Genomic DNA, 21,804 nt, shown 5'->3' with positions numbered 1-21,804 from the left:
CTTAATATCTCAACAAAACAGAGGGTAGCATTATAGATATGATGCAACAGAAACACAATTTTTAGAAGTGAAACTGTATTTATGGCCAAGAAACAAACAAGCCTAATGGTAATCCGTGACGGATCATGCTTTTGCGAAGCCCCCGGAGTGCAAGCATCTTTGGACGCCCCCCAAACTCTAACAATATCACATAAGTAATATATAAATACAGTACTGTGCAAAGGTCAGAGATCACGATTTAATTTATTTCATTGCCAATCAAAATACTACGTTTTAAGTAGGTTTTTCAGCATAATTTAAAAATACCTGTTCCTCTTCACATTGTGTTTTTCTTCCGACAGCAGCAATATAAGACAACAATTTATACATATACATACATACATATGTATGTATGTGTGTGTGTATATATAATATATATATATATATATATATATATATATATATATATATATATATATACACACACCATTTTTTTCTTTCTTTTCTTTTTCTCAGTAACAGCTTCTTGATAGCTAATCATTCTTTCACACCCACAGTGTTGTGTTGTCTTCTCACGGTGGAAGGATGGACAGAAACACCTGTGGATGTTTTCAGATCTGAAGCAAGAGTGGAGCTTGATTTTCTCTCAAAGATGAAAGCTTTAAGTGCTGTTTATCTGATGGTGACAGGTTTGCTGATTGCTGGTAGTCCCATCTTCTCAGTATCTTGTAATCATTTTTTGAACACCAGTTTTGGAAATTCCTGTTTTTATATATCATATCTAATCCCTCAGAAATATCTCCTGAGAAAGCCATTTTAACTGGAAATTAAACAAATGAATTTATGTTTATGTGCACTTTTTGCTTTGAAAACAAACTAAATCAGCCTTATCGATGTGCACTTCTACTGTGTCTACTGTAGAACATTTTGGGGTTTTTTTTCCCCTCTCTTTCAAGCTACAATGCAAAAAGAGAAGTCATCCTTCATGCACTGAAGTGTAAACGCTAACATCACTATCACACACTGAAAACATCCCACTGAACGGCTCATCTAAACCAATAATAATAATAATAATAATAATAATATACAACTTAAGAGTTAATAAAGTATATATATTAATAAAATATATATAATTCTTCATTTATTTCATTCATTCAGCCATTTACACATATTTAAGAGTTATTCATGCATCTAATGTTTATATATATATGTCCCAAGTATTTGAGCCCCTTGGGCTGAGTGGTCTGAGGCCCTCTAAGGCCCCAAGAACTGGCCTAACTGGCCAACAATCCTAGTAGTAATTTGATCATGCTGAAATGTTCCTGCTTAGTAGCCTATTTCTAATATTATTTGAAACAGAACATTTATAAAATGCCTTAAGGCTTTGGAAAGTGAGCACATACCCTGATCAAGCATGGGTCTTGCTTTGGTCTAAAAGACTAGCCCACATTAGTGAGAGTCAACCTCCAACTGATTTATATTCACAAAATTTCATAGTGGAATGATAAGGTAAACATAACATGTTGACTCACACAAAAAAACACTGCTGACCAGAATGTTTGGGCTAAATCAAATCCGAACATCCGCTTAAAGACAGACTCCTGAAAAACACACACCATTGGCAGGGTACAAAAATAAACAAATATGGTCATCTTAGAGTCAAATTCATTGCAGCAGCAACGACGCAATAAATTTTGAGATTACAAAAGCATTAAAGAAATCAGTCCTTTGTGTGGGGGGTGATGGGGGGTGATGGGTGATGGGGGGTGATGGGGGGGGGGTGATGGGGGGGGGTGATGGGGGGGGAGGGTGGGCAAATACTGTAAACTAGATTAAATCACACAGAGAAAAAATAATTCATTTAATCTGACCCAGCCAAACCTCTCCACCTTGTTAAGCTCACAAACCCATGAGGTGAAACAGACAGTGGTTTCGATTAAATAACCTAGGGAATTTGGGTTAATTAGAGACGCTTAATCCTGAGCAGAGAAGGTGCTTGGCTCGGGATTAAGGAACGTTCTTGTAGTATCTAATGGAGATTTTGTATGCCATATGGCTGTCTGAGATAAAGGAGTATTTCGATGCAACTTGACAAACAAGACACGTCACTCGATGTGGGTTGCACAGATATGTGTCATTCAGGCTCCAGTCTGTTTCTAATAGAAACATAAGTGATTTGTTCCAATATGTTTGTGCCTGGGTATTGCACTACGTCCAATTATGAAGACATTGAGTTGGATTAGACACACCCCAACACTGACTTGTTCTGAAGTGCTAAGCTTAAGCACCCAATGCATCAGGGCTTAGTTAATTCATATAAGAAGTTTTCTTTAATATAAAACAAGCAGCATTAATGGTGAAGTACATGTATGCTAACAAGTGTCTCTAATCTGATTACATAAGGAGGGATTTCTGTTTTCAGCCTTATCCACCACCTAGACTTTGTTGAACTGAAAGCTATTCACTGTTTAATCCACTCACCTGTTGAAAGGGGAATTCCACCGTTTTTTCCAAAATTTCAGAATAATTCAAATCAGTAAGACATAAATAAAGTCCAGAGTGTTTTATGTGAAATGGATAATTATAGAGAAACCTACCTTTGGGAAACAATATATATATATATATAAAATTGTGGTGGTAGGAATCAATTCTGACTCGATAAATGTCACTAGAATGCATCACTTCATGTCAAACCACTTGGAATGACTTTGTTTACATCTTAACCACTTAATTATCCAGACATTTTGAGAAATTAAGGAATTGCCCATTAAGTGCCATTTTGTTAAGGAAGCGCATCAGTGAAAATCTAGACCCAATGAGCTTAGTTCATATAAGAAAGCTACATTAATATAAATTGAGTGACCTCAAACGTAGTGTTTGTATAGCAGTTAGTAAGTTAGTAGGCACTGATAGTGAAGTACATGTATGTTAACTAGTGTCTTTAGTGTGACTTTCTAGCTCATATAGACTTTGTTTAAGTGAAAGCCATTCACTGTCTAATCCACTCACCCCTTTTCCACTGATCAGCATCTGCTACACTTGATTGCCAGGGTTCAATCCCCAGAAAAAAGTGCAAGGATCTGTGCTAACAACACCAGAAACACTGCCAGGGGCCTCTGGGGAGAAAAGAACGTACCCAAACGTCTTTTATGAATTTTGCTTATAGAGACAAGATGAATAACAACATTTCCATATTTGAACTTGAGTGAATTTGAGTCATGCTTTGACTAAGGAAATTTTTCACGCTGAAAATGAAACACAACAGTTAATTTAGTGAGTAAAAACTATGTCACGTAATTCATATTAAATAACACTGGCACTGCTGACAATACTGAACATGTTATGTCAGCCCAGGTGGTGCTATAATAGAGATAAACACTGAAAAAAAGATTTTAAAAGCTTTAAAGCTTTCAGAGTTGTATGTACAGTATAGCCAAATGCAGTGATTGACAGCTTATTGACCCAGTTATTACTGACTCTACATTTAGATTGTGTGTTTTTTGTGTGTGTGCTAAAGAGTCGCGCAGATACATGAGGCCTGTCTTGTCTTGAAATCCTCTGTTGCTCATTGACTCTTCTGCAGAAGGCATGTTGCAAACCTGGAAAAACCTGTTCACATTCAGAGTGTTACCCTAGGTCAAGTAAAGATCAAGTGAATAAGATACTTTGTGCCTTGTTTAACATCCCGATTACACTGTAGCTTCAGTACATTAAGTACATATAGACTCTCTGAAGCAGAATTATTCAAGATAAACAAGTCAAATGAAACCCAGCAAGGTTAGTATGCTGGCGTGCCACTTCCAAACATGTAGGCCTTCAATTGTCAGCTAAAATGAAATTAAGTCCTGCAAGAACAGTGCTGTTAGAAAAAGCTTGACAAAGCTGGAATAGGGAACGGTACTTCCTTAAATCTTATTGGTGGACATGTTCATGGAAACTGCATTGTGGGACAGCGTGATGAAGTCATTAAGGAGCTTACAGACGTTGGGGCAGATTAGATTTTGCTCTTCTAATCCAGCAGATTACCATCGCACAACCCTACTGACCGACAGGGCTTCGCTGTGCAGTATAGTTTCCACACGCTGATCATTTCTGATTTTCTTTACCAATCTGGCATATGTGGGCTTTAAAAGACAGTGAAATGACGGCATCCTGAGTCCGTTTTATCAACGAGGAGCTATCCGTCAGACCTTCAGTCTGGAAACGTCTGAGTGCCAGCAGGACGGTAATGAATTCTCAGTCTAATTCAATTAGAGTGTATGTGGACGTTGTGCTTTAGGAAATACTACAGGCTGTCACTCATGGATACAGGTGCTCCTTGGCCTTAGTCGAGCCACCGGACAGCAGCTACGCTTCTGTCCCAGGTCCCAAAGCTGCTCAGGCAAGGAGTGGCTGGGAAGGAAGCTGTTTGGTTTGGGAAAGCTCCATAGATGGTATCCCTTGCTCCCTGTGCAGAGATGGAAACAGAACCAGGAGAGGCAGAAAACAAAGCTTTGGATCCAGGAAAACCTGCAGTGATATGGACCAGTGCAGTCCCTGAGGGCAGCCAGGGTTTGCAAGCAAAAATATTTAGCCACCAGCACCAACAAGAAACCAGTGCGGATCTGGAGAAGCTGCAGGTGAACACAGTGATGGACGAGGAGAAAGACACAGCGGGAGAGAAGGAAGCCAAAGAGGGAATGGAGAAAGAAGACAAACTAGAAAAAGATGTAGCGGTGGACGAAGAGGAGGAGCAAGATACGGACAGTCACCATGTAGCAGGTGGCATGGGCGATGAGTATAATGAACCCCATAATGATGGTACCACTTCACAAACCCATATCTCCACATCCGAGAACCCTGAGTCAGGCCACAAGCGACGGCAAAATCTGACAAAGACACCCAGTTTTGGGAAAACAGTGCGGTTTTCAGAGACAGAGGACGTGGAGGAAAGAGACAGCTCAGAGGAAAGCCTTTTCCCAGACTATGAGCTTGAAGAGTGGACTGTTACTTGCTTTGAGGAGTTGTTCATGGCTGAGGACTGGATCGATATCACTGGTAAGCTGTCTGGCATAAGGGCTCTAAGTGATCCTCGTGTTCTGTGATGATAATTACAAGTAGGGCTGGAATATATGCCAAAAATACCATATTGCTATTGCAATGCACCTTACAATGACTTAAAAACATTAAAACATTTGCAAACTCTTGACATGACATGATTAAAGATTGGCCTGCATTATTCTGACCAAAGTTATTTGCATTTGTTGGATTACGTGTATGCTGTGCTTCAATAAACCAGCCCCAGAACAGTTATCTGGAACATCTGGGATTGTTTACAAAGCACAGAAACAGGATGCACACAGCGCAGAAAAACATTTGTGATTTGTTAGAATGCTCATTTGCATATGCTTCTGCGTTATCAGTATCAATTAATAAACAATATATTCTGCAGCTCTAATTATGACCACAATGATTCGATTTGTTCCCAATATTGTTTAATTTAGGGTCAGTTTCTGCTGTCCCTGTTATCCCTGTCCAGCGAACTGACCCTTAGTGTTTATGCAATATAAATTTTATATATATATATATATATATATACACACACACATAAAAAACAAATCCTTAACTTTCAACCTGAACGTCTTCCTTTCATTTAGCATAATTGATTTGGTAATTAACAAACACACACTTTGTTAAACACAAGGGAACTGTTTCACTTAACTGTCAATAACCCAAGACCTAGGCACTTGGCAGTTCTATAAAGTAAGTAAGGAATAAGGGAAGGCCGATAATTATTTTATCACATCTCAGTGCAGCATGTCAGCATGAAAAGGCCTTATCTAGAACATAACCCAGCCTTTTATTCAGGTTTTAATGTTCTTTTGTTGTTAGCAGCTGCAGCAGTGAATAGCAGAAGAACCTGTAATTCCACAATATACCCCTGCCCAAGTTTGCAACTGCTTGCTGAAACACTCAAAGGCAGGGTCATCCAATCTTATCCCCAAGGGGCTGGAGTGGCTCCGGGTTTTCATTCCAACAAAGCAGGAGCTCACTTGATCAATCATTTGAAGACTGAGACAAACTGATTAAACAAGTGCAATCAAGTGTGCACCTGCTTATTTGAAATGAAAACCCGCAGCTACGCCGACCCTCTGCAGATAAGATTGGACACCCTTGCTCAAAGGTCTGTTAAGCAACAAGTAGATTAACCCAGCTGCAATCTCCTCTCATCTCCCACACGGCCCTTGCTGCCTGCAGATGATCGTCTGCTCAGAAAGAAAGTTCTGGAACCAGGACCTGAGCAAGCCCCATGTCCTGTCTGGGGTCAAGAAGTCACGCTGAAAATGCAGGGCGTGCTGGAGGATAGGACCATGGTGGAAAAAGACTCCAAGCTGGTCTTTGTCATCGGGGAGGGAGATGTCAACCAGGTGAGAGGCTGAGAGACTGAACAAACACACCCACAGGTTCCTCCAGAGCACCTGCCAGCACGCAGGCTGTCACCTTGCACCTGCTGCAGGCAGAGTTCTCTGCTGGGAATAGCCCGTGTTTTCACGTCAGCTACTGTATATGTTTACTCTGCACTGGAAAGACGTTTCACTGCTTGCATATCTCAGATCTGGCTTTTTTTGTTTTCCTTTGGAGGAGAGAAACAATGCACATCAGGGTTTTTGCTGGAATTGTTTGAAATTGTTGCCTGTGCTTGTTTGAACAGAACCACGCAAGCTTGAATGAGTAAATCATGCCTTGGAAGAAAGCCATGTTGCGATCCGGGAACAATTTTAAGCAAGCAGAGTGAATGCAAGCAAAGATTGAGCAATCACAACTTCAGAACATTTCACATTCTAATATTTCATTGGACCTGTTCTCAAGTCTCATCATTTAAAACAAAAACATTCAGCATTCCTAAGCCAAAAAGCCTGAAACAAGTATAGAGGACAGAGTACATGTAATCCAAAACTTCTTAAAAAAAAAAACAAAAAAAAAAACAACTTAAATACTGTTTTTTTTGGGAGCAGACTGAGCAAATATCCCCAGGTGGTTTTGCAATTGTGTTATCTTTTTTTTTAAACAAAGTACTGTATTCATGTTTTCCAAAGAGAAAGGTCTATATAAGCAGCTTTGTTTTTCTCTGGGTTTACAAAGTTACCCATTTCTTAAGCGCTAGCTTTGAATGTAGATTAGTGCAAGAAACACGTCTGATTGTAATATTCATATATGTGATAAGTAAAAGATAACAGTACTTTTGCCAGCACAGACTTACATGGACTTGGTTATTCAACACCACACCCTGAGTACCCAAATTAAATATGTATTTGCAGTCTGCAAAAGGTCTATATTTAGTTTGCATTTGATGATTACAGATCTAACAGTGTAGAAACTAACAATGTTAGCCAACAAAGTGTAATGCTTAAGTAGATTTCCTTGGGCATGAACTGCATACGCTTAACAAGATTATACATTAGTTTGATGCTCTGTAAAGGAAGCAAAAAAACCTTCTACTTAAAGAGTTTGCCCATAACACTTTTTTTCCGCTAAGGTGTATGCAAAATTACACTAAAACTCTGCATCTGTCAACTGTGCTTATGTGCAGGCTTTAGAGGAGTGTGCCATCTCAATGAGGAAGGGAGAGATCGCGTTACTGTTGGCAGACTCACAGTACACCTATGGACTTTTGGGAAGGTAGGAGGGGAAAACAAGAAGCCATGTTATACCTTGCACAGCAGCACAGCTTTGCTCCAATGGGTTTTATCCAACTCAAATCCAAGACCAGTTAACATGTCATCGCTGTCAGAACAGAACCTTGTATAGGTTTTCATATTTTAACAAAATATGAAAAAACTAGCTGCTTTTGACATCATGTAAATATTTCATGATGAATGGACCAAAGAAATGATCCAAAATCACTTTTAATAAAATCTTGAACATGAACCCACATTAGAATTTAAAAACGTTTTGGTCTTCTCCTGTTAAGTTACCATTTTGGAGATGCATGGTTTTGTTCCGACAGCAACAATATGATTTTTGAGCATCTGTAAGATCTGCATTGTTTTGCTGGAACACAATTTGCCATCCTGCTACATATTCAAGATCTTTCTGATGACACTGGTTTGAGTAATGTGACATCTATCTTCACACAATGGGACAAAGTCCTTTTGTACCTGTTGCTGTCAGGGCGAATGGCCTATCCCCACTAGCTTGCTAAATGAACCGTGAATAGGAGCAGATGGCCTCCCACCCAACACCATTCAGGCACTGGCCAGAGGTTTCTGCCCCTCCCTCCCAAACCTGGGGGACCAGTGCTCCAATTTCAGCCAACGGCTGTTTTACCACTCTCAATTAAAAGAGCATCAAAAAATTCAATACATGTCAACAGAGTAGGTTTTTTTTGTATTTGAGTGGAACACTATTGAGATAAATGTACAAACTAGGTAGACTGATAGCACACACTAAACATGCTCATATGTAAAATAAGTGATGAACAAATTTGCTTCTTATCTACCAACATGCACACAAATACACAGCAGACGGTACATGAGCTTCAGCTGCATTGTGTTAGGGCTTGTGCAGTGGATACTTTCAGTGTGAGTGGTTTGGAGCCTGATGACTCTTCAAAAAGCAGATTTGTCTGTTTGTCTATGGTGACAGGATTGGCTACACCCTTAAACATAAAGTTTCTAAATGGTACATGGCTTTGGACATACAGTCGCACGCAAAAAGTTAAACACATCTGGTCAAAATCAATTTTCACATTTTTTTTAGGTGAAAACAAGTTAACATGTCCTCTGCAGGTAACTTAAATATGGCATTTTTCTGCTAATTTTACTGCACAATTTCTATTTATTTGCTAAGAAAAAATAAAACAAAGTGTGTCATAACTTTTGCACAGACCCCATTTTATGTTACATTTTTTTCCAGTATGTTAATTTCGGCAAACAATCAGTAATTGTGCATCAAAATGTGCAGAAGTATGTTCTCTGTAGAGATGTGTAACTTTTTTATTTAGAAAATCAACAAAAACATAAAGGTAATTGGACCAGGGCGCACAAACTTTTGCTAGGACTACATTTAATTGGTATAGCCCACCAATTATGAGTTTTTTAAACAGCGATAAAACTGTAACTGTTAATCTAGTTAGAGAAAACGGAATTGCAAATGTCACACAAATTTTACCACCTGAAGCTGCAGAGTCTGTAGCCGCTTAGCTTATCCTGATCTGCCAGCCGCAATGGCACACAGAAGCCATCCAATCCTCCTCCGAGCCTTCCTCTCAGCACATTCAGCCAGCGCAGCTCAACAGTCATGTTTTTATTACAATCTCATCTATATTAGGTACAATAAATGTGCTATTAATATCACTCCCATTTTTAAATAAAAGAGATTAATGTAGTATGTAAACATTGTTAAAGCTCTCTTTCACATTCCCGCATTCACTCCCCAGTCCTTTCAGTCCATTCAGTCCATATTTTGGAAATAAGCTTCAAAAACAGCCTGTTTTGAATCCAGTGTTTTTGGACTGTCACAAAAACCAACACATTTACATACATCCTTTCTGGGCTAGCTAAGTGACTCTATTTCATGGTCTGGGGAATTCCCCAGTCAGCTGTGGGAACTCTGTGTCTGTGTGTTTTTTATTTTTGATTATGTACTTTGTTACTTTAGTAAAGCATCTGATTGTTAAACGTCCTTGCGGAAAGGCTCCCAATAAATAAAAGTGATGATGATGATGATGATGATGATGACGATATCCACCTCTTCAGCCTACAACAATTTAGCTCCGCCCATTCACACTGACATTATAAAGTGTATTTCAGCCTAGACTGCTTTTTGAATGACACACAATACAGGGGAAACGATCACAGCATTTACATATCTTACAGACATCTTACAGGCACAGTAACAAAATCTGTTTGTTTAATTCTTATGGATAAAGAGCGGTTGGAAATTGCTCATGTAAAAAGAAATTACTTCTGTATTTGGTACATAAACCTAGACAAACATTATAAGTGGACCTCAGGGAGAAAGGCAGAAAGGTAGAAATAATGCAGGATATGGGCATTTTAGGAGTTTAACTGTGTTCACATGTTTCAGCACTACTGATGTGGGTTGCATTAAAGAAATCAATACATTTAACAACGGCGGTAAATTAGTTCATACTGTACCTGCTTTAAATGGAGCTGTTACCACAATAACTGTCATCAGGCATAGGCCTAACGCTAAGCCATTTCGTTTAAAAACGGTTCGTACCGAACTATCCATCGGAAGGTTCTTTGGGGGACGTCAAGGGAGCCCTAGCAGCTCTCTGATGGTTCATATTTTTGCTCTGCTCCTACGTGGGCCATCTATGAGTCCCTGAGGGCCAATTTGAGAACCACTGTTCTATGGGGTGGGAATCTCTAGGCACCTCACGATTCGATTCGATTACGATTCAGAGGGCTGCGATGCGATTATAAAACGATTCTCGAGGCATCTTTTTTTTTCTATACATCATTTCTATTTTCTCACTGTGTGAGGACTTGGTAGTTTTAAAGCAAAGTATTTGTAAAGATCCATAATGAATTTACTTCCAATATCTTTTATTAATAAATCAAATGGAAGTGATGAGGCAATTGAACTGGAAGGCTTATTCACTGCCTTTAAAGCACATGAGACGCTGCTGCGTTACAGCCGTCCTACCCATTTTTAGTAACTTTATAACTTCGGTTTTGGTCTCGTAGAAAAAGGGGTCGCTGTGTCAGTAAAATATCTTTGAGACGGGACGTGTGCAACATAGCGCGAAAGCCACGTCACATAGCAACGATGCGTTATTCGCATTTATAAGCAGCGCAGTTGGTTTCCTGGTACGTTAAATCTGCAACGAGAGACTGTCAAACAGTAAAAAGTCACAAAGATGAAGTCGCTTCTCTTCTGAATTTTCTCGTTCCACCTTAAATGGTGCCGTATTTACATTCGGTGCCTCAGTCAGAATTTAAGGTGGAACGGGAAAATTCGAACAAGAAGCTGGAGAATGAGAAGCGACTTCAGCCTCGTAAGACAGCCGAATGTTGAGAGACATTTTACAAGAAACTGCTCTAGTTTTGAGGAAAAGTTTTCTGGCGGAGATGGGAGGAAAGCGGCTATAGTTAAAGCTTAAAGCAGAGCAAAGTAAGTCTGCGCTCTCATTTATATTGTTTAGCCTATACTAGGACATTATCACACACTGAGACATACTGGACATTAAATGTTGCGGCTCCCAAGGTGATTTTTGTTGAAAGGACAAAATGGCTCTTCTTAACATTCGGGTTGTGACTCCTGATCTAACCTGGCTTTTAATGCAGAGGGTCCCGGTCGGATTTCTCACTCATCCAGTAGTGTTTTTGTTATGTGCCGCCACAGACTGTCCAGGCGTTGCACTTACCCACTTCCAAGTTCCGCCTTTTGCGTTCCGTCAACATTACGTTATAAATTGAATATTTAGAAAATTGATTTTTGACTTTTGTGAATTGATTCAGAATCGTTCATGTCCGCATCGAGATGCATCTAAGAATCGATTTTTTTCCCGCACCCCTAATGACAAGTGTGTCCAGTCCTGGTCCTAGAGATCTACCACCCTGCAGATTTTAGATCCAACACACCTAGCTCAAATTTTAAGATGCCCTAAGAAGACTTTATTACCTGGATCAGGTGTGTTAGATTAGGGTTGGAGTTAAACTCTGCAGGGTGGTAGATCTCCAGGACCAGGATTGGGCACCCCTGTTCTATGGCATAGCTCTAAAGAGGCCCATTTTGTCACCTTCAATTTAAAAAAACGTATGACCAGTCCATTTCTCTGCTGTAAAGCTTCTCTGCCAACAGACCAGAATCATTCTATTGGCATTACCTTTCATAGGAACAAAAAGCTCTTCCTGTTTTCTAGTTTTGCTTTCGTTCCGAATATAGTTACACCACTATCTCTGCGTTTGGCAACAAGAAACCTGATCTTCCAGCAGTGCTGCTGTTGAACAATTTATGAATACAAGCCCAGACCAAGCTGTTCCCTCATCGAGAACATACAGTGTGTGGTCTCGTGCCGCGGCAGGCCTTGTTTTCGTGTTGTGTGTGTGTGTGTGTGTGTGTGTGTGTGTGTGTGTGTGTGTGTTTGTGTGGCAGGGAATCAGAGAGGGCTCCAGAGTGATTGTTAGGCTTGGTTGAAGCAGAACAGAGCCAGGCACTGATGGGACATGTTCCCGTGCGGCTCTCTCTCTAGCCCTGTTATGAGCGGCCTCCTGAGGGAGCGGGCCAGTCGGGCAGAGGCAGCCAGATCCCAAGCTAATGGTTGTTTTTGATGCCTCTGATTAGGGCTCTATGCAGGAGAGTCAAATTTAGCCCAGCCTCTAAGGTAGACCTCACAGGCTTCTCACCAGCAGTTTAAAGGGTGAGAGCAAAGCCACTGTGACAACATCTCCTCCCATGGCACACAAGTGGGTACAATAAAAGAAAACATACACACTGCTCCGCTCGAAAAGCTCCCACACACTTTGTAGCAGTGCCCCCATACCAAGCCAGTTTCAGCTTGTTTTTGCCCGGGCACACACACACACAAATAAAGAACACATATCCGATCATCAACATGCAACAAATGTAGGAGATTCAGTGACAGCCCCTATCCGAGTGAGGAGGGGAAAAAAAAACACAGGGATACTGCAGAACATTCCATGGCTAGGCTTGATTAGGCCCGTTTGCGATGGAAAGTGGCACTCAAAGATAAATGTAATCACCAGTAACTTGTTTTCCTTGCTTGGCTGTGACACTTTTGTCAGAATGGCACTGTGGAAGCGGAAAGGTTTTTAGGGGAGCAGGGAGAGAAGACAGAGAGAGAGAGATATAGAGAAAGAGCGAGAGAGAGAAAATCTCATTTAGTCACACTCCAGGAGCGGTGGCACGCATTGATTGAGCCCTGTCGGTAGCCTGTTACAGACAGGCCTGTCTCCTCTGAGGGCACTTCACAGCTTTTAGCGTTCGCCGGCTGCAGACAAGCTGTACCAACCGACTAGGAGAGAAAAGGAGGCTCATAGAATAGGCAGCAGTTCTCTCCCTCTCTCTTTCTTACCCACCCCCGCCAAGACAGCCTCTTAAAAGGTGCTCCAGAGCAGTCGTATTAACCTACGGAAGGCAGAGGAAACTCTTTTGCCACTAACAATTTAGCCATCTGAATGTGACAGGCAGTGCGGCAGTAAAGGACACATGGTAAATTGAGTTTAAAAGAGCGCTAACCATGGGCCGCAAGCCATGGCGCAAACCAGCCAAAGATCAGTGCAATAAAAAGGTGATTCCACAACCTCGAAAATATCTCAGCAAAACAGCATCCAAGCATTTCCGAGAAGGCATCAGCCGCACCCCGGGCAGCCGCCAGGGTGGCAAACATAAATAAGTGATCAGTGGAGTCCACAGAGCTCTGCTCTGTCCCAAAACCAACAAAGGGAACACTGGGGACCAGGGCATGGGAAGGAGGTCCACACTGTGTCAACATTTATTCCTCAGGCCCAAGAGCGGCAATGACCTGTATTACACATGTCTATAACAGCATCAATATTCAGTAGAGTGTGACTATATTTTGGAAGAAATGAGTGATGCCATCTCTGAGAACCCGTGCTAATAATGCTATTTTGATTTGCCAATGAGTTGAAAGGAATAGTTAAATACTTTTCCACTTACCTCAAATGTAGTCAGTTAGCCAAGATATGTTAGATGTTTCGCACTGGAGATAAGACGCTACCCAGTCCCTGAATCTATGTTACAGTGGTACATAAAAGCGTCAACGTTAATTTGAATCAACAGTCTAATGAAATCAATTATCACTGGCACATGTTCATTTAGTAAAATTTGTCCCAGCCTTTATTTGTGTAGGAAATAATGGGGGAATGGGGGATACATTTCCAGCATAGCCCTGATACAAAATAACATACAAGGTGAAACTGGGAATAAAAAAAGACAACACAGCACTCAGATTATGTATTCGTGGAGGGGTTTTTAGACTTACATTGAGGCTCGCAAACATCATGATGCTATGGAAATCCCATGACGCTTTTAAAAAGGTACCTAAAGTGAATGACTCACTAATTTCCTGGGAAACGCGATAGTAGCCACTCAGCCACTCAGCCACCCAGCTACCCACTACACACACACACACACACACACTCTCTCTCTGGTCTTTATCCGTGTATGTGTAAAAGTCTCGAGTCACCCCCACATATATAAACAGCTGAGCATGGATGGCTAACAAATTTCGGCTTCAACTAACTACAAAGGAAATCTTTTTCTCTCAGACCAATGAGTGTGTGTTATGGCTAGAAAACGAGGCTGTCATTACCAGCATGGGCAGAGAGCACATCCTCCCTGTTATTCTTGGCAGAGGATGCAGTCAGCTCAATGAACCCTGCCGGGGAGGCGAATGTATATTTACTCGGACACAGACACATGTCATATAATGTCCTGAGCAAACCCCAGATGGCCTGAGAGGACTGAACTGGAGTGAACTTGCTCTATATCAATACACGCCGCTTAGGACGGAGCTGCCCCCGGGGGAACAGACCAAAAACAAAAACAAGGGGAACTGAAGTGAATGATCTAATACTTTGGCAGTGTAGTCTTCTGCAAACACAGCGAGCAGTTTGTGGGGTTTCGTGGCAGCGTTCAGTGTGGGCAACATATCACTAAAGTCCAGGCCTCTGCCCTAATAGTGACCCCTGGTCGTTACTCCAGTCAGGTGCTGAAAGCGTGACACACAAGAAAGCTTTGTGGAGGGCCGAGCAGAGGACCGAAACAAAGGTCAAAGTTCACAAGGGTATTACTGAAATTCTGTCTCTTGTTGGCCAGCACTGTTTTTCTTGTGAAAGCTGTTTCATCACAGCAGTTAGAAGCAGCTCAGGATGCAGAGTTTAGGGATAGATTTGGCATGTTAGGATTCCAACGAATCAGTATTTCGTTACTACATTTTGCTGTCACCTTTTAAACTTCAAACTCCTGTCGTCTGACCTGATAACCCAAACATTTGTCATATTAAAGCTAATGGATATGGAGTTAAATGTGTGCTTCTAAAGTAAGCCATATTTCTTATGATAAACCTGATAAGGAACAGAATGCACGTTTTCTAATTCACCTGGGACTATTTAACTGCTCTGCTGCTCATTTGAATGTTGGGAAAAGTGGCAATGGCATGGAAATTTCAACATCCTCCTTTTCAGATGGAAGAACACAAGTAACCAAAGCTAATAAAGCCAGAATACTAGCCATCGCACTAAAATGTAAATAATAATTTTATGACAATGACTATTTTTAATAGGCTGGCAACTACACTGTAAATAATAAAACTATGTTAATGGCCCTAAAGATTTGTGACTTGATCATTAACTAAAGTGAGATTTTAAAAAACTAATTCTAAACAATATTTCAAATGGAGTTAAAAGCTAGAAAAACTTAATTTCTCTGTGTGGGCATGGAAGACCAGACAGTTATTGGCAGTGGTGCAGCCATGGCAATGTTAACAACCCCATGGCAGCAGGCTTTTCTTGCTAAAAAAGTTTTGCTAAAGCTTTTATTTTCAGGCAGAGGTCAGACTTTAAATCTGTGTGACTAGGATAACTATAGTCTACTTGTGCAAGGAGAAATGTTGTCAGCCAAATACAGTGAGAATATGCTGTGGCTGTGGTCGCTATGGCAGGTTGCTATGATCATTCCAGCAGCAAATCAAAGAATGAGCAACATCACTAAGCCTGTAGAAAAAAAAAATGCAAATTGTATGCAAAAGTTTGGGCACCCCGTCAACAACAGTAACATGTTTTCTAAGTAAAAATGAGTTAACACATCCTCTGCAGAGAATATACTTTTGCACATTTTAATGCACTATTATTGTTTATTTGCTGATTTTAACATACTGGGAGGAAACAGACATAAAACATGGCCGGTGCAAAAGTTATGGAACACTTCATATATTTTTTTTATTTCAATTTTTATTTCCAACATGTTCAACTCATCAAACAAATAGAAACTGTGCACTAAAACACTCAGAAGTGTGTTCTCTGTTGGGGATGTGTTAACTTATTTTAGAAACTCAACAAAACATGCAATCTAACCAGGGCTGTTCAAACTTTTGCATACGACTATAGATTTGTCAGAAAAACACTGAATTTCCAAATGGCCCCTGCCATGTGTCTTTGGTGATTTATGCTAACTACTTCTGTGTACAGCACAAGTTACCAAAGTACCACAACCAAATAGCTCAGTTACTCCTTCAGTGCACAATGTGCTACCTGCCCAATTTTTCCAGAGCTAGCAACCACTAGTCAGTATATTCTTATGAGCCATTACACACCCCTTCATAGCAGGGAAAGGCTGCTTCAGTGCAGCAATAGAAACATTTCTAAAGAACTGTGATAAGTAATGCAAACAGATTGTGCCTTTGAGCAAACAGCAGTATGTGTGTGCGTGAGAGAGAGAGAGAATGAGAGAGAGAGCAAGAGACAGAGCGATAGAGAGACAGAGAGAGAGAATGAGAGAGAGAAGAGACAAAATCGTCTCTCATCTGAATGTCAAAGAGTGCGATGAGGGTGTTGGTGCCACTGATGACAATCTCTCATCTACAGTGACAAACGACACATCCACGCACAGCAAACACACAGAGAAAAGCTAGTGTGCTCTGTGACATCCACATCCACAAATACATACACACACACTCAGGCACACGCTGTTACGCAGCCAAGTGATGTGTCTGTTCACAGCAGACTTTTAAATCAACACACACTCAGAGTTCTGGTGACTCCTCTTCTTTGCCAAGTCTTGAGAAAGAGCAGATTGACACCAGAGAAAGAACTGGCAGTGGCCCCTGTTCATTTGTCTTAAGAAAAATGGCTCTGCACTCCCAAAGGTACACCAAAAATGCTGGTGTAATCATACAGCTTACTTTACACTACCGCATGCTTATGGATTGTAGTTATTTTAATTGAAGGCACTATTACTCTGATTTTTCATTATGAACCTTTGACAGATGGCAATATGACCATTCACTGGTCAGGTTCAGTGAGAATCTTTACAGCTATGAAATTTCAACATGATCTTTAGACTTAAACGCACAGGTCAAACTGAAATAACTACTTTCTAATGTCATTGCAAAGCACATAATGCTGCTCATTTAAGGCATAATAATAAATAATAATAAAAAATATAATAAAAAATAAAAATAATCTAATAATTCAAACAAAATGCAAAAATGCCACTTTACAGACGTAAAATCACACAAAGTACATATTACAAGCAGTCAAAAGTGACGTTTGCGGGTTGAACATTCATGCCATTAAAGTGTGATACAATCACAAAATCTAGCCGTTCACTGTACCAAATGTTCCAGGTTGTGTCTAATTATAGTTTAGACTAAGGACAAGAAACTCCAGTCCTGGCAGGCCACAGCACAGTACGGTGAAGTGTTTCCGTGCTCTAAGACACCTGACTCAACTCATCAGCTCATTATGAATTCTCTGATGAGCTGAAGGTGTGTTAGAGCAGACTGTTCAGTGTCATGGCTCTGAATTCAAGTGTGCAAATGCAGAGATATTTTCCAAAGAAATCTGCACTGAATTTTTCCACATCTCCAAAGTTCAGTTATAGAAGTTAGCATTTTCTGCTACGTACAATCCAAGTAATCTCCAACACATTCAGTGATGTTGAGGTCTGGGCTCTGGGGTGGCCAGTCCACTGTTCTAGAAAGTAATCTGACGCAAGAGTAGAGTTTGACTTTCTCTCAAAGATGAAAGCTTTAAGTGCTGTTTATCTAACGGTGAGAGTTAAGGTGGTCTATCAGGTCTTGCACAGCTGTTAGGAGTACCATTATCTTTATAACGTTTAATCATTTTTAACTCTAGTTTAGGTAACTTAGGTTAACTTAATGGTCATTTTAGCAGGAAATTAAATGAATGAAGGGTGGTCTCTGACTTTTGCACATTACTATATTTATCTACAGTGGAAAAGTAATGCATTGAATTTACTTAATTGTAATGTATACATCATTTCTGCACTGACCAAATACATTACTCAATTTCAGTTTACTTACTGGCGACAATGTTTTGATGTGATATATCTTATTTGCATGAATATTATATACACATAACTTTTTCAGTGATCTATCTATGGAAGTGTTACCATTAAGCGAAAGAAGCCAGTTCTAATGTGCGTTTGTGTGTGTGAATGTAATATTGGCTCAGTGCAGCTGATTTATGAGCATGTGCGACACAGTAAGCTGCAGAGTGGTGACGCACAGATGCGTCATTCTGTGCGCATGTTGCGTCTGTTGCGAGTGTAGTGAGACACAGATGTGTGTCTGGGTGTGTAAATGTATCTGTGGAGGCAAGGGATCTTAGAGGCATGTGTGACTCAGAGCAGATGACCAACGTCGGCCAACGTTTAACACCCTTTAGACTTAGTGTCTAGTCATTAAGGGCTGCGCAGATGCGCAGCTACATGTTTTAGCCCACACCTCTTGCACATGGACATCTGTGTAATGCCAAAGGCCTAATACACTAAAGCATGGGAAAAAACGTTGCGGATGTGTCCGGGCACGAGAGGTTTGCCAAGCATGGGCCACTCTGCCTGAGCCCTGATTGACTACCCTGCTGCAGATAAAGACAGAGAATTTCAGCAGAAATGTTGTTGCGCTGCTGCTGGATGCTTGAGGTTTCTGTTAAGAGCAGGGTAAGTCACGTGATTTTGGGAGCATGAGGTACCTGCAGACTGACGTTTTTTTGGGATTCCAGCTGAAAGTGAGACAGAAACGGTCCGAGTTGTCATGCAGCAGGTACACACACACACACACACATAATGTGTGTGTGTGTACATATATAGTGTTTGCCCCCTTCCTGATTTCTTATTCTTTTGCATGTTTGTCACACTTAAATGTTTCAGATCACCAAACAAATTTAAATATTAGACAAAGATAACACAAGTAAACACAAAATGCAGTTTATAAACAAAGATCTTTATTATTAAGGGAAAAAGAAATCCAAACCTACAGGGCCCTGTGTGAAAAAGTGATTGCCCCCTAAACGTAATAACTGGTTGGGCCACCCTTAGCAGCAACAACTGCAATCAAGCATTTGTGATAACTGGCAATGAGTCTTTTACAGCGCTGTGCAGGAATTTTGGCCCCCTCATCTTTGCAGAATTGTTGTAATTCAGCCACATTGGAGGGTTTCCGAGCCTGAACCGCCTTTTTAAGGTCGTGCCACAGCATCTTAATCAGATTCAGGTCAGGACTTTGACTAGGCCGCTCCAAAGTCTTCATTTTGTTTTTCTTAAGCCATTCAGAGGTGGACTTGCTGGTGTGTTTTGGGTCATTGTCCTGCTGCAGATCCCAAGTGCGTTTCAGCTTGAGGTCACGAACAGATGGCCGGACATTCTCCTTCAGGATTCTTTGGTAGACAGGTAGAATTCATGGTTCCATTTACCACAGCAAGTCTTCCAGGTCCTAAAGCAGCAAAACAGCCCCAGACCATCACACTACCACCACCATATTTTACTGTTGATATAATGTTCCTTTTCTGAAATGCTGTGATACCTCTACGCCATATGTAATGGGACATACACCTTCCAAAAAGTTCAACTTTTGTCTCGTCAGTCCACAGAGTATTCTCCCAAAAGTCTTGGGGATCTTCAAGATGTTTTCTGGCAAAACTGAGACGAGCCTTTATGTTCTTTTTGCTCAGCAGTGGTTTTCGTCTTGGAACTCTGCCATGCAGGCCATTTTTGCCCAGTCTCTTTCTTATGGTGGAGTCATGAACACTGACCTTAACTGAGGCAAGTGAGGCTTGCAGTTCTTTGGATGTTGTTGTGTGTTGTGGGGTCTTTTGTGACCTCTTGAATGAGTCGTCGCTGCGCTCTTGGGGTAATTTTGGTCGGCTGGCCACTCCTGGGAAGATTCACCACTGTTCCATGTTTTCACCATTTGTGGATAATGGCTCTCACTATGTGTCGCTGGAGTCCCAAAGCTTTAGAAATGGCTTTATAACCTTTTCCAGGCTGACAGATCTTAAACACTTTGTTTCTCATTTGTTCCTGAATTTCTCTGGATCGCAGCATGATGTCTAGCTTTTGAGGATCTTTTAGTCTACTTCACTCTGTCAGGCAGGTCCTATTTAAGTGATTTCATGATGGAGAAATCGTGGCAGTAATCAGGCCTGGGTGAAATTGAACTCAGCTTTCCAAAGATGTGATAAACCACAGTTAATTTATGTTTTAATGGAGGGGGCAATCACTTTTTCACACAGGACCCTGTAGGTTTGGATTTCTTTTTCCCTTAATAATAAAGACCTTCATTTATAAACTGCATTTTGTGTTTACTTGTGTTATCTTTGTCTAATATTTAAATTTGTTTGGTGATCTGAAATATTTAAGTGACAAACATGCAAAAGAATACAAAATCAGGAAGTGGGCAAGGGCAAACACTTTTTCACACCACTGTATGTATATACAGACACACACGTGCATGAAGGTATGCAGACAGATAACAATAGCTACTGACAAAGACGCATCGGGTGGAGTACAGTACTGTGTAAGTCTTAGCCCATATTTATAAAAAAAATTTTATCTGCACTGTAAAATCATTTTTGTTTGAAAAACACTATATAACATTTAAATAAATACAAATTAATATACAAACAGTAAACAGTTCAGTAAAGTTATTACTATGATGCAAGCTGGTGAGTTAGAGAAACATAAGTTCAGCTCCTCTTCTCCTTGATATAGCCACTGCATGGATTTGTGCAATTTCATCACCAGCATACCTGATTTAATTTATTCAAGTATTGGTTAGCTGAGGCAGGTACTGAATGGTAACTCCGTTCTGGGGTTCCTTGAAGAAAGGTTTGAAAATGCTTTAGCTATCACATTGCCAGACATAAAATCATCATTTGTTGAATCTGTATTTGCATTCATTCAAACTAGCAAGAAACTAGTAAGAAATGCTTACTGATATACAGATAAAAAGCTTTAAATATCATTTTCAGAGGTGGTCTAAGACTTTTGCACAGTAGTGTGCTCACACTCTCACCATCTTAAACCTATAACTCAAAACTTGTTTAACTTTGGCACAGCCATAACAGTGAATGTTCCCCATTAGGTTTGTTTCCATTGGCGTAAGACTAAATATTTTTGGTTTGACCTGCACATGTGGCTCTCCCATTCTACAATCACCTCTGATGTTTACTGCTTTCTTCTGCTCGTCACTGCCAAGCTTCTCGCTTATCTCTTGCATCGACACACATGCCACTGAACCATGACAGTTGTCCCATCTCCACTTCTGCTTTTTATTTTCAGAAACTCTCAAGAGTTCTATGACAAGCAGGAAAGATAATTCTCTAGTACTGTTGTGTCATTTTTCCATGTCAAAGAGCTGGTCTAAGGTCAATATGGCACAGAGGAGTGGTAGTGAGGAGCAAGCTTTAACGACTGATATGTGTTCACACAGTGCAACTCTGAACTCTGAAAACTCTGAAAATAACACTCAAAAGTTCAACTCAAGAGCAAGCTATTCAAGGCTTTTGTTCTAAGTTTGCTTAATGCTCCAGTCAGAAAATGTTCAAAGAATATCACAGCCACCACAGAACTCTAGTCTCAGCCTCAAATGCTCCAAAAAAGTACACAGATCTTCTGCTGTATATTGTACAGCTTGTACATGTGTAAAAACCTTCTGGCTCATGTTTCCGTTTACATTTCCCTTTTTGTTTTTTTTGTTTTTTGTTTTTTTAAGTACACCTAGGTGTTCAGGACCTCTTAAATGGTGATTCCTGCTTAACTGTGGTGTACATATAAGGTGGTGTAATATAAGGTGACACAGAGGCCAAATTA

The 21,804-nt window shown here is 40.5% G+C and overlaps 1 protein-coding gene and 1 long non-coding RNA gene across 2 annotated transcripts in view; one reads left to right on the top strand and one right to left on the bottom strand.

Annotated features, from left to right (window-relative positions):
- Window positions 1-1,483: 1,483 nt before the first annotated feature.
- Window positions 1,484-14,903, bottom strand: LOC118801401. The gene is made up of 4 exons (XR_005006496.1): window positions 13,955-14,903; window positions 13,630-13,703; window positions 2,989-3,095; window positions 1,484-1,580 (listed from the first exon to the last, which is right to left on the bottom strand). It is a non-coding gene; the product is annotated as an uncharacterized LOC118801401 (long non-coding RNA).
- The window catches only part of fkbp16 (FKBP prolyl isomerase 16), a 64,321-nt gene continuing 46,926 nt past the window's right edge, over window positions 4,410-21,804 (top strand). Inside the window, exons 1-3 of the mRNA XM_036561721.1 lie at window positions 4,410-5,016; window positions 6,217-6,386; window positions 7,550-7,638. Of these exons, the coding sequence (XP_036417614.1) occupies window positions 4,410-5,016; window positions 6,217-6,386; window positions 7,550-7,638 (866 nt within the window). The remainder of the gene's footprint in view (window positions 5,017-6,216; window positions 6,387-7,549; window positions 7,639-21,804) is intronic.

The sequence above is a fragment of the Colossoma macropomum genome, unplaced genomic scaffold (assembly GCF_904425465.1).
Source record: "Colossoma macropomum unplaced genomic scaffold, Colossoma_macropomum, whole genome shotgun sequence".
Lineage (NCBI taxonomy): Eukaryota > Metazoa > Chordata > Actinopteri > Characiformes > Serrasalmidae > Colossoma > Colossoma macropomum.
The sequence above is the reverse complement of the archived record's forward strand: the minus strand, read 5'-3'. Positions and strand labels throughout refer to the sequence as shown.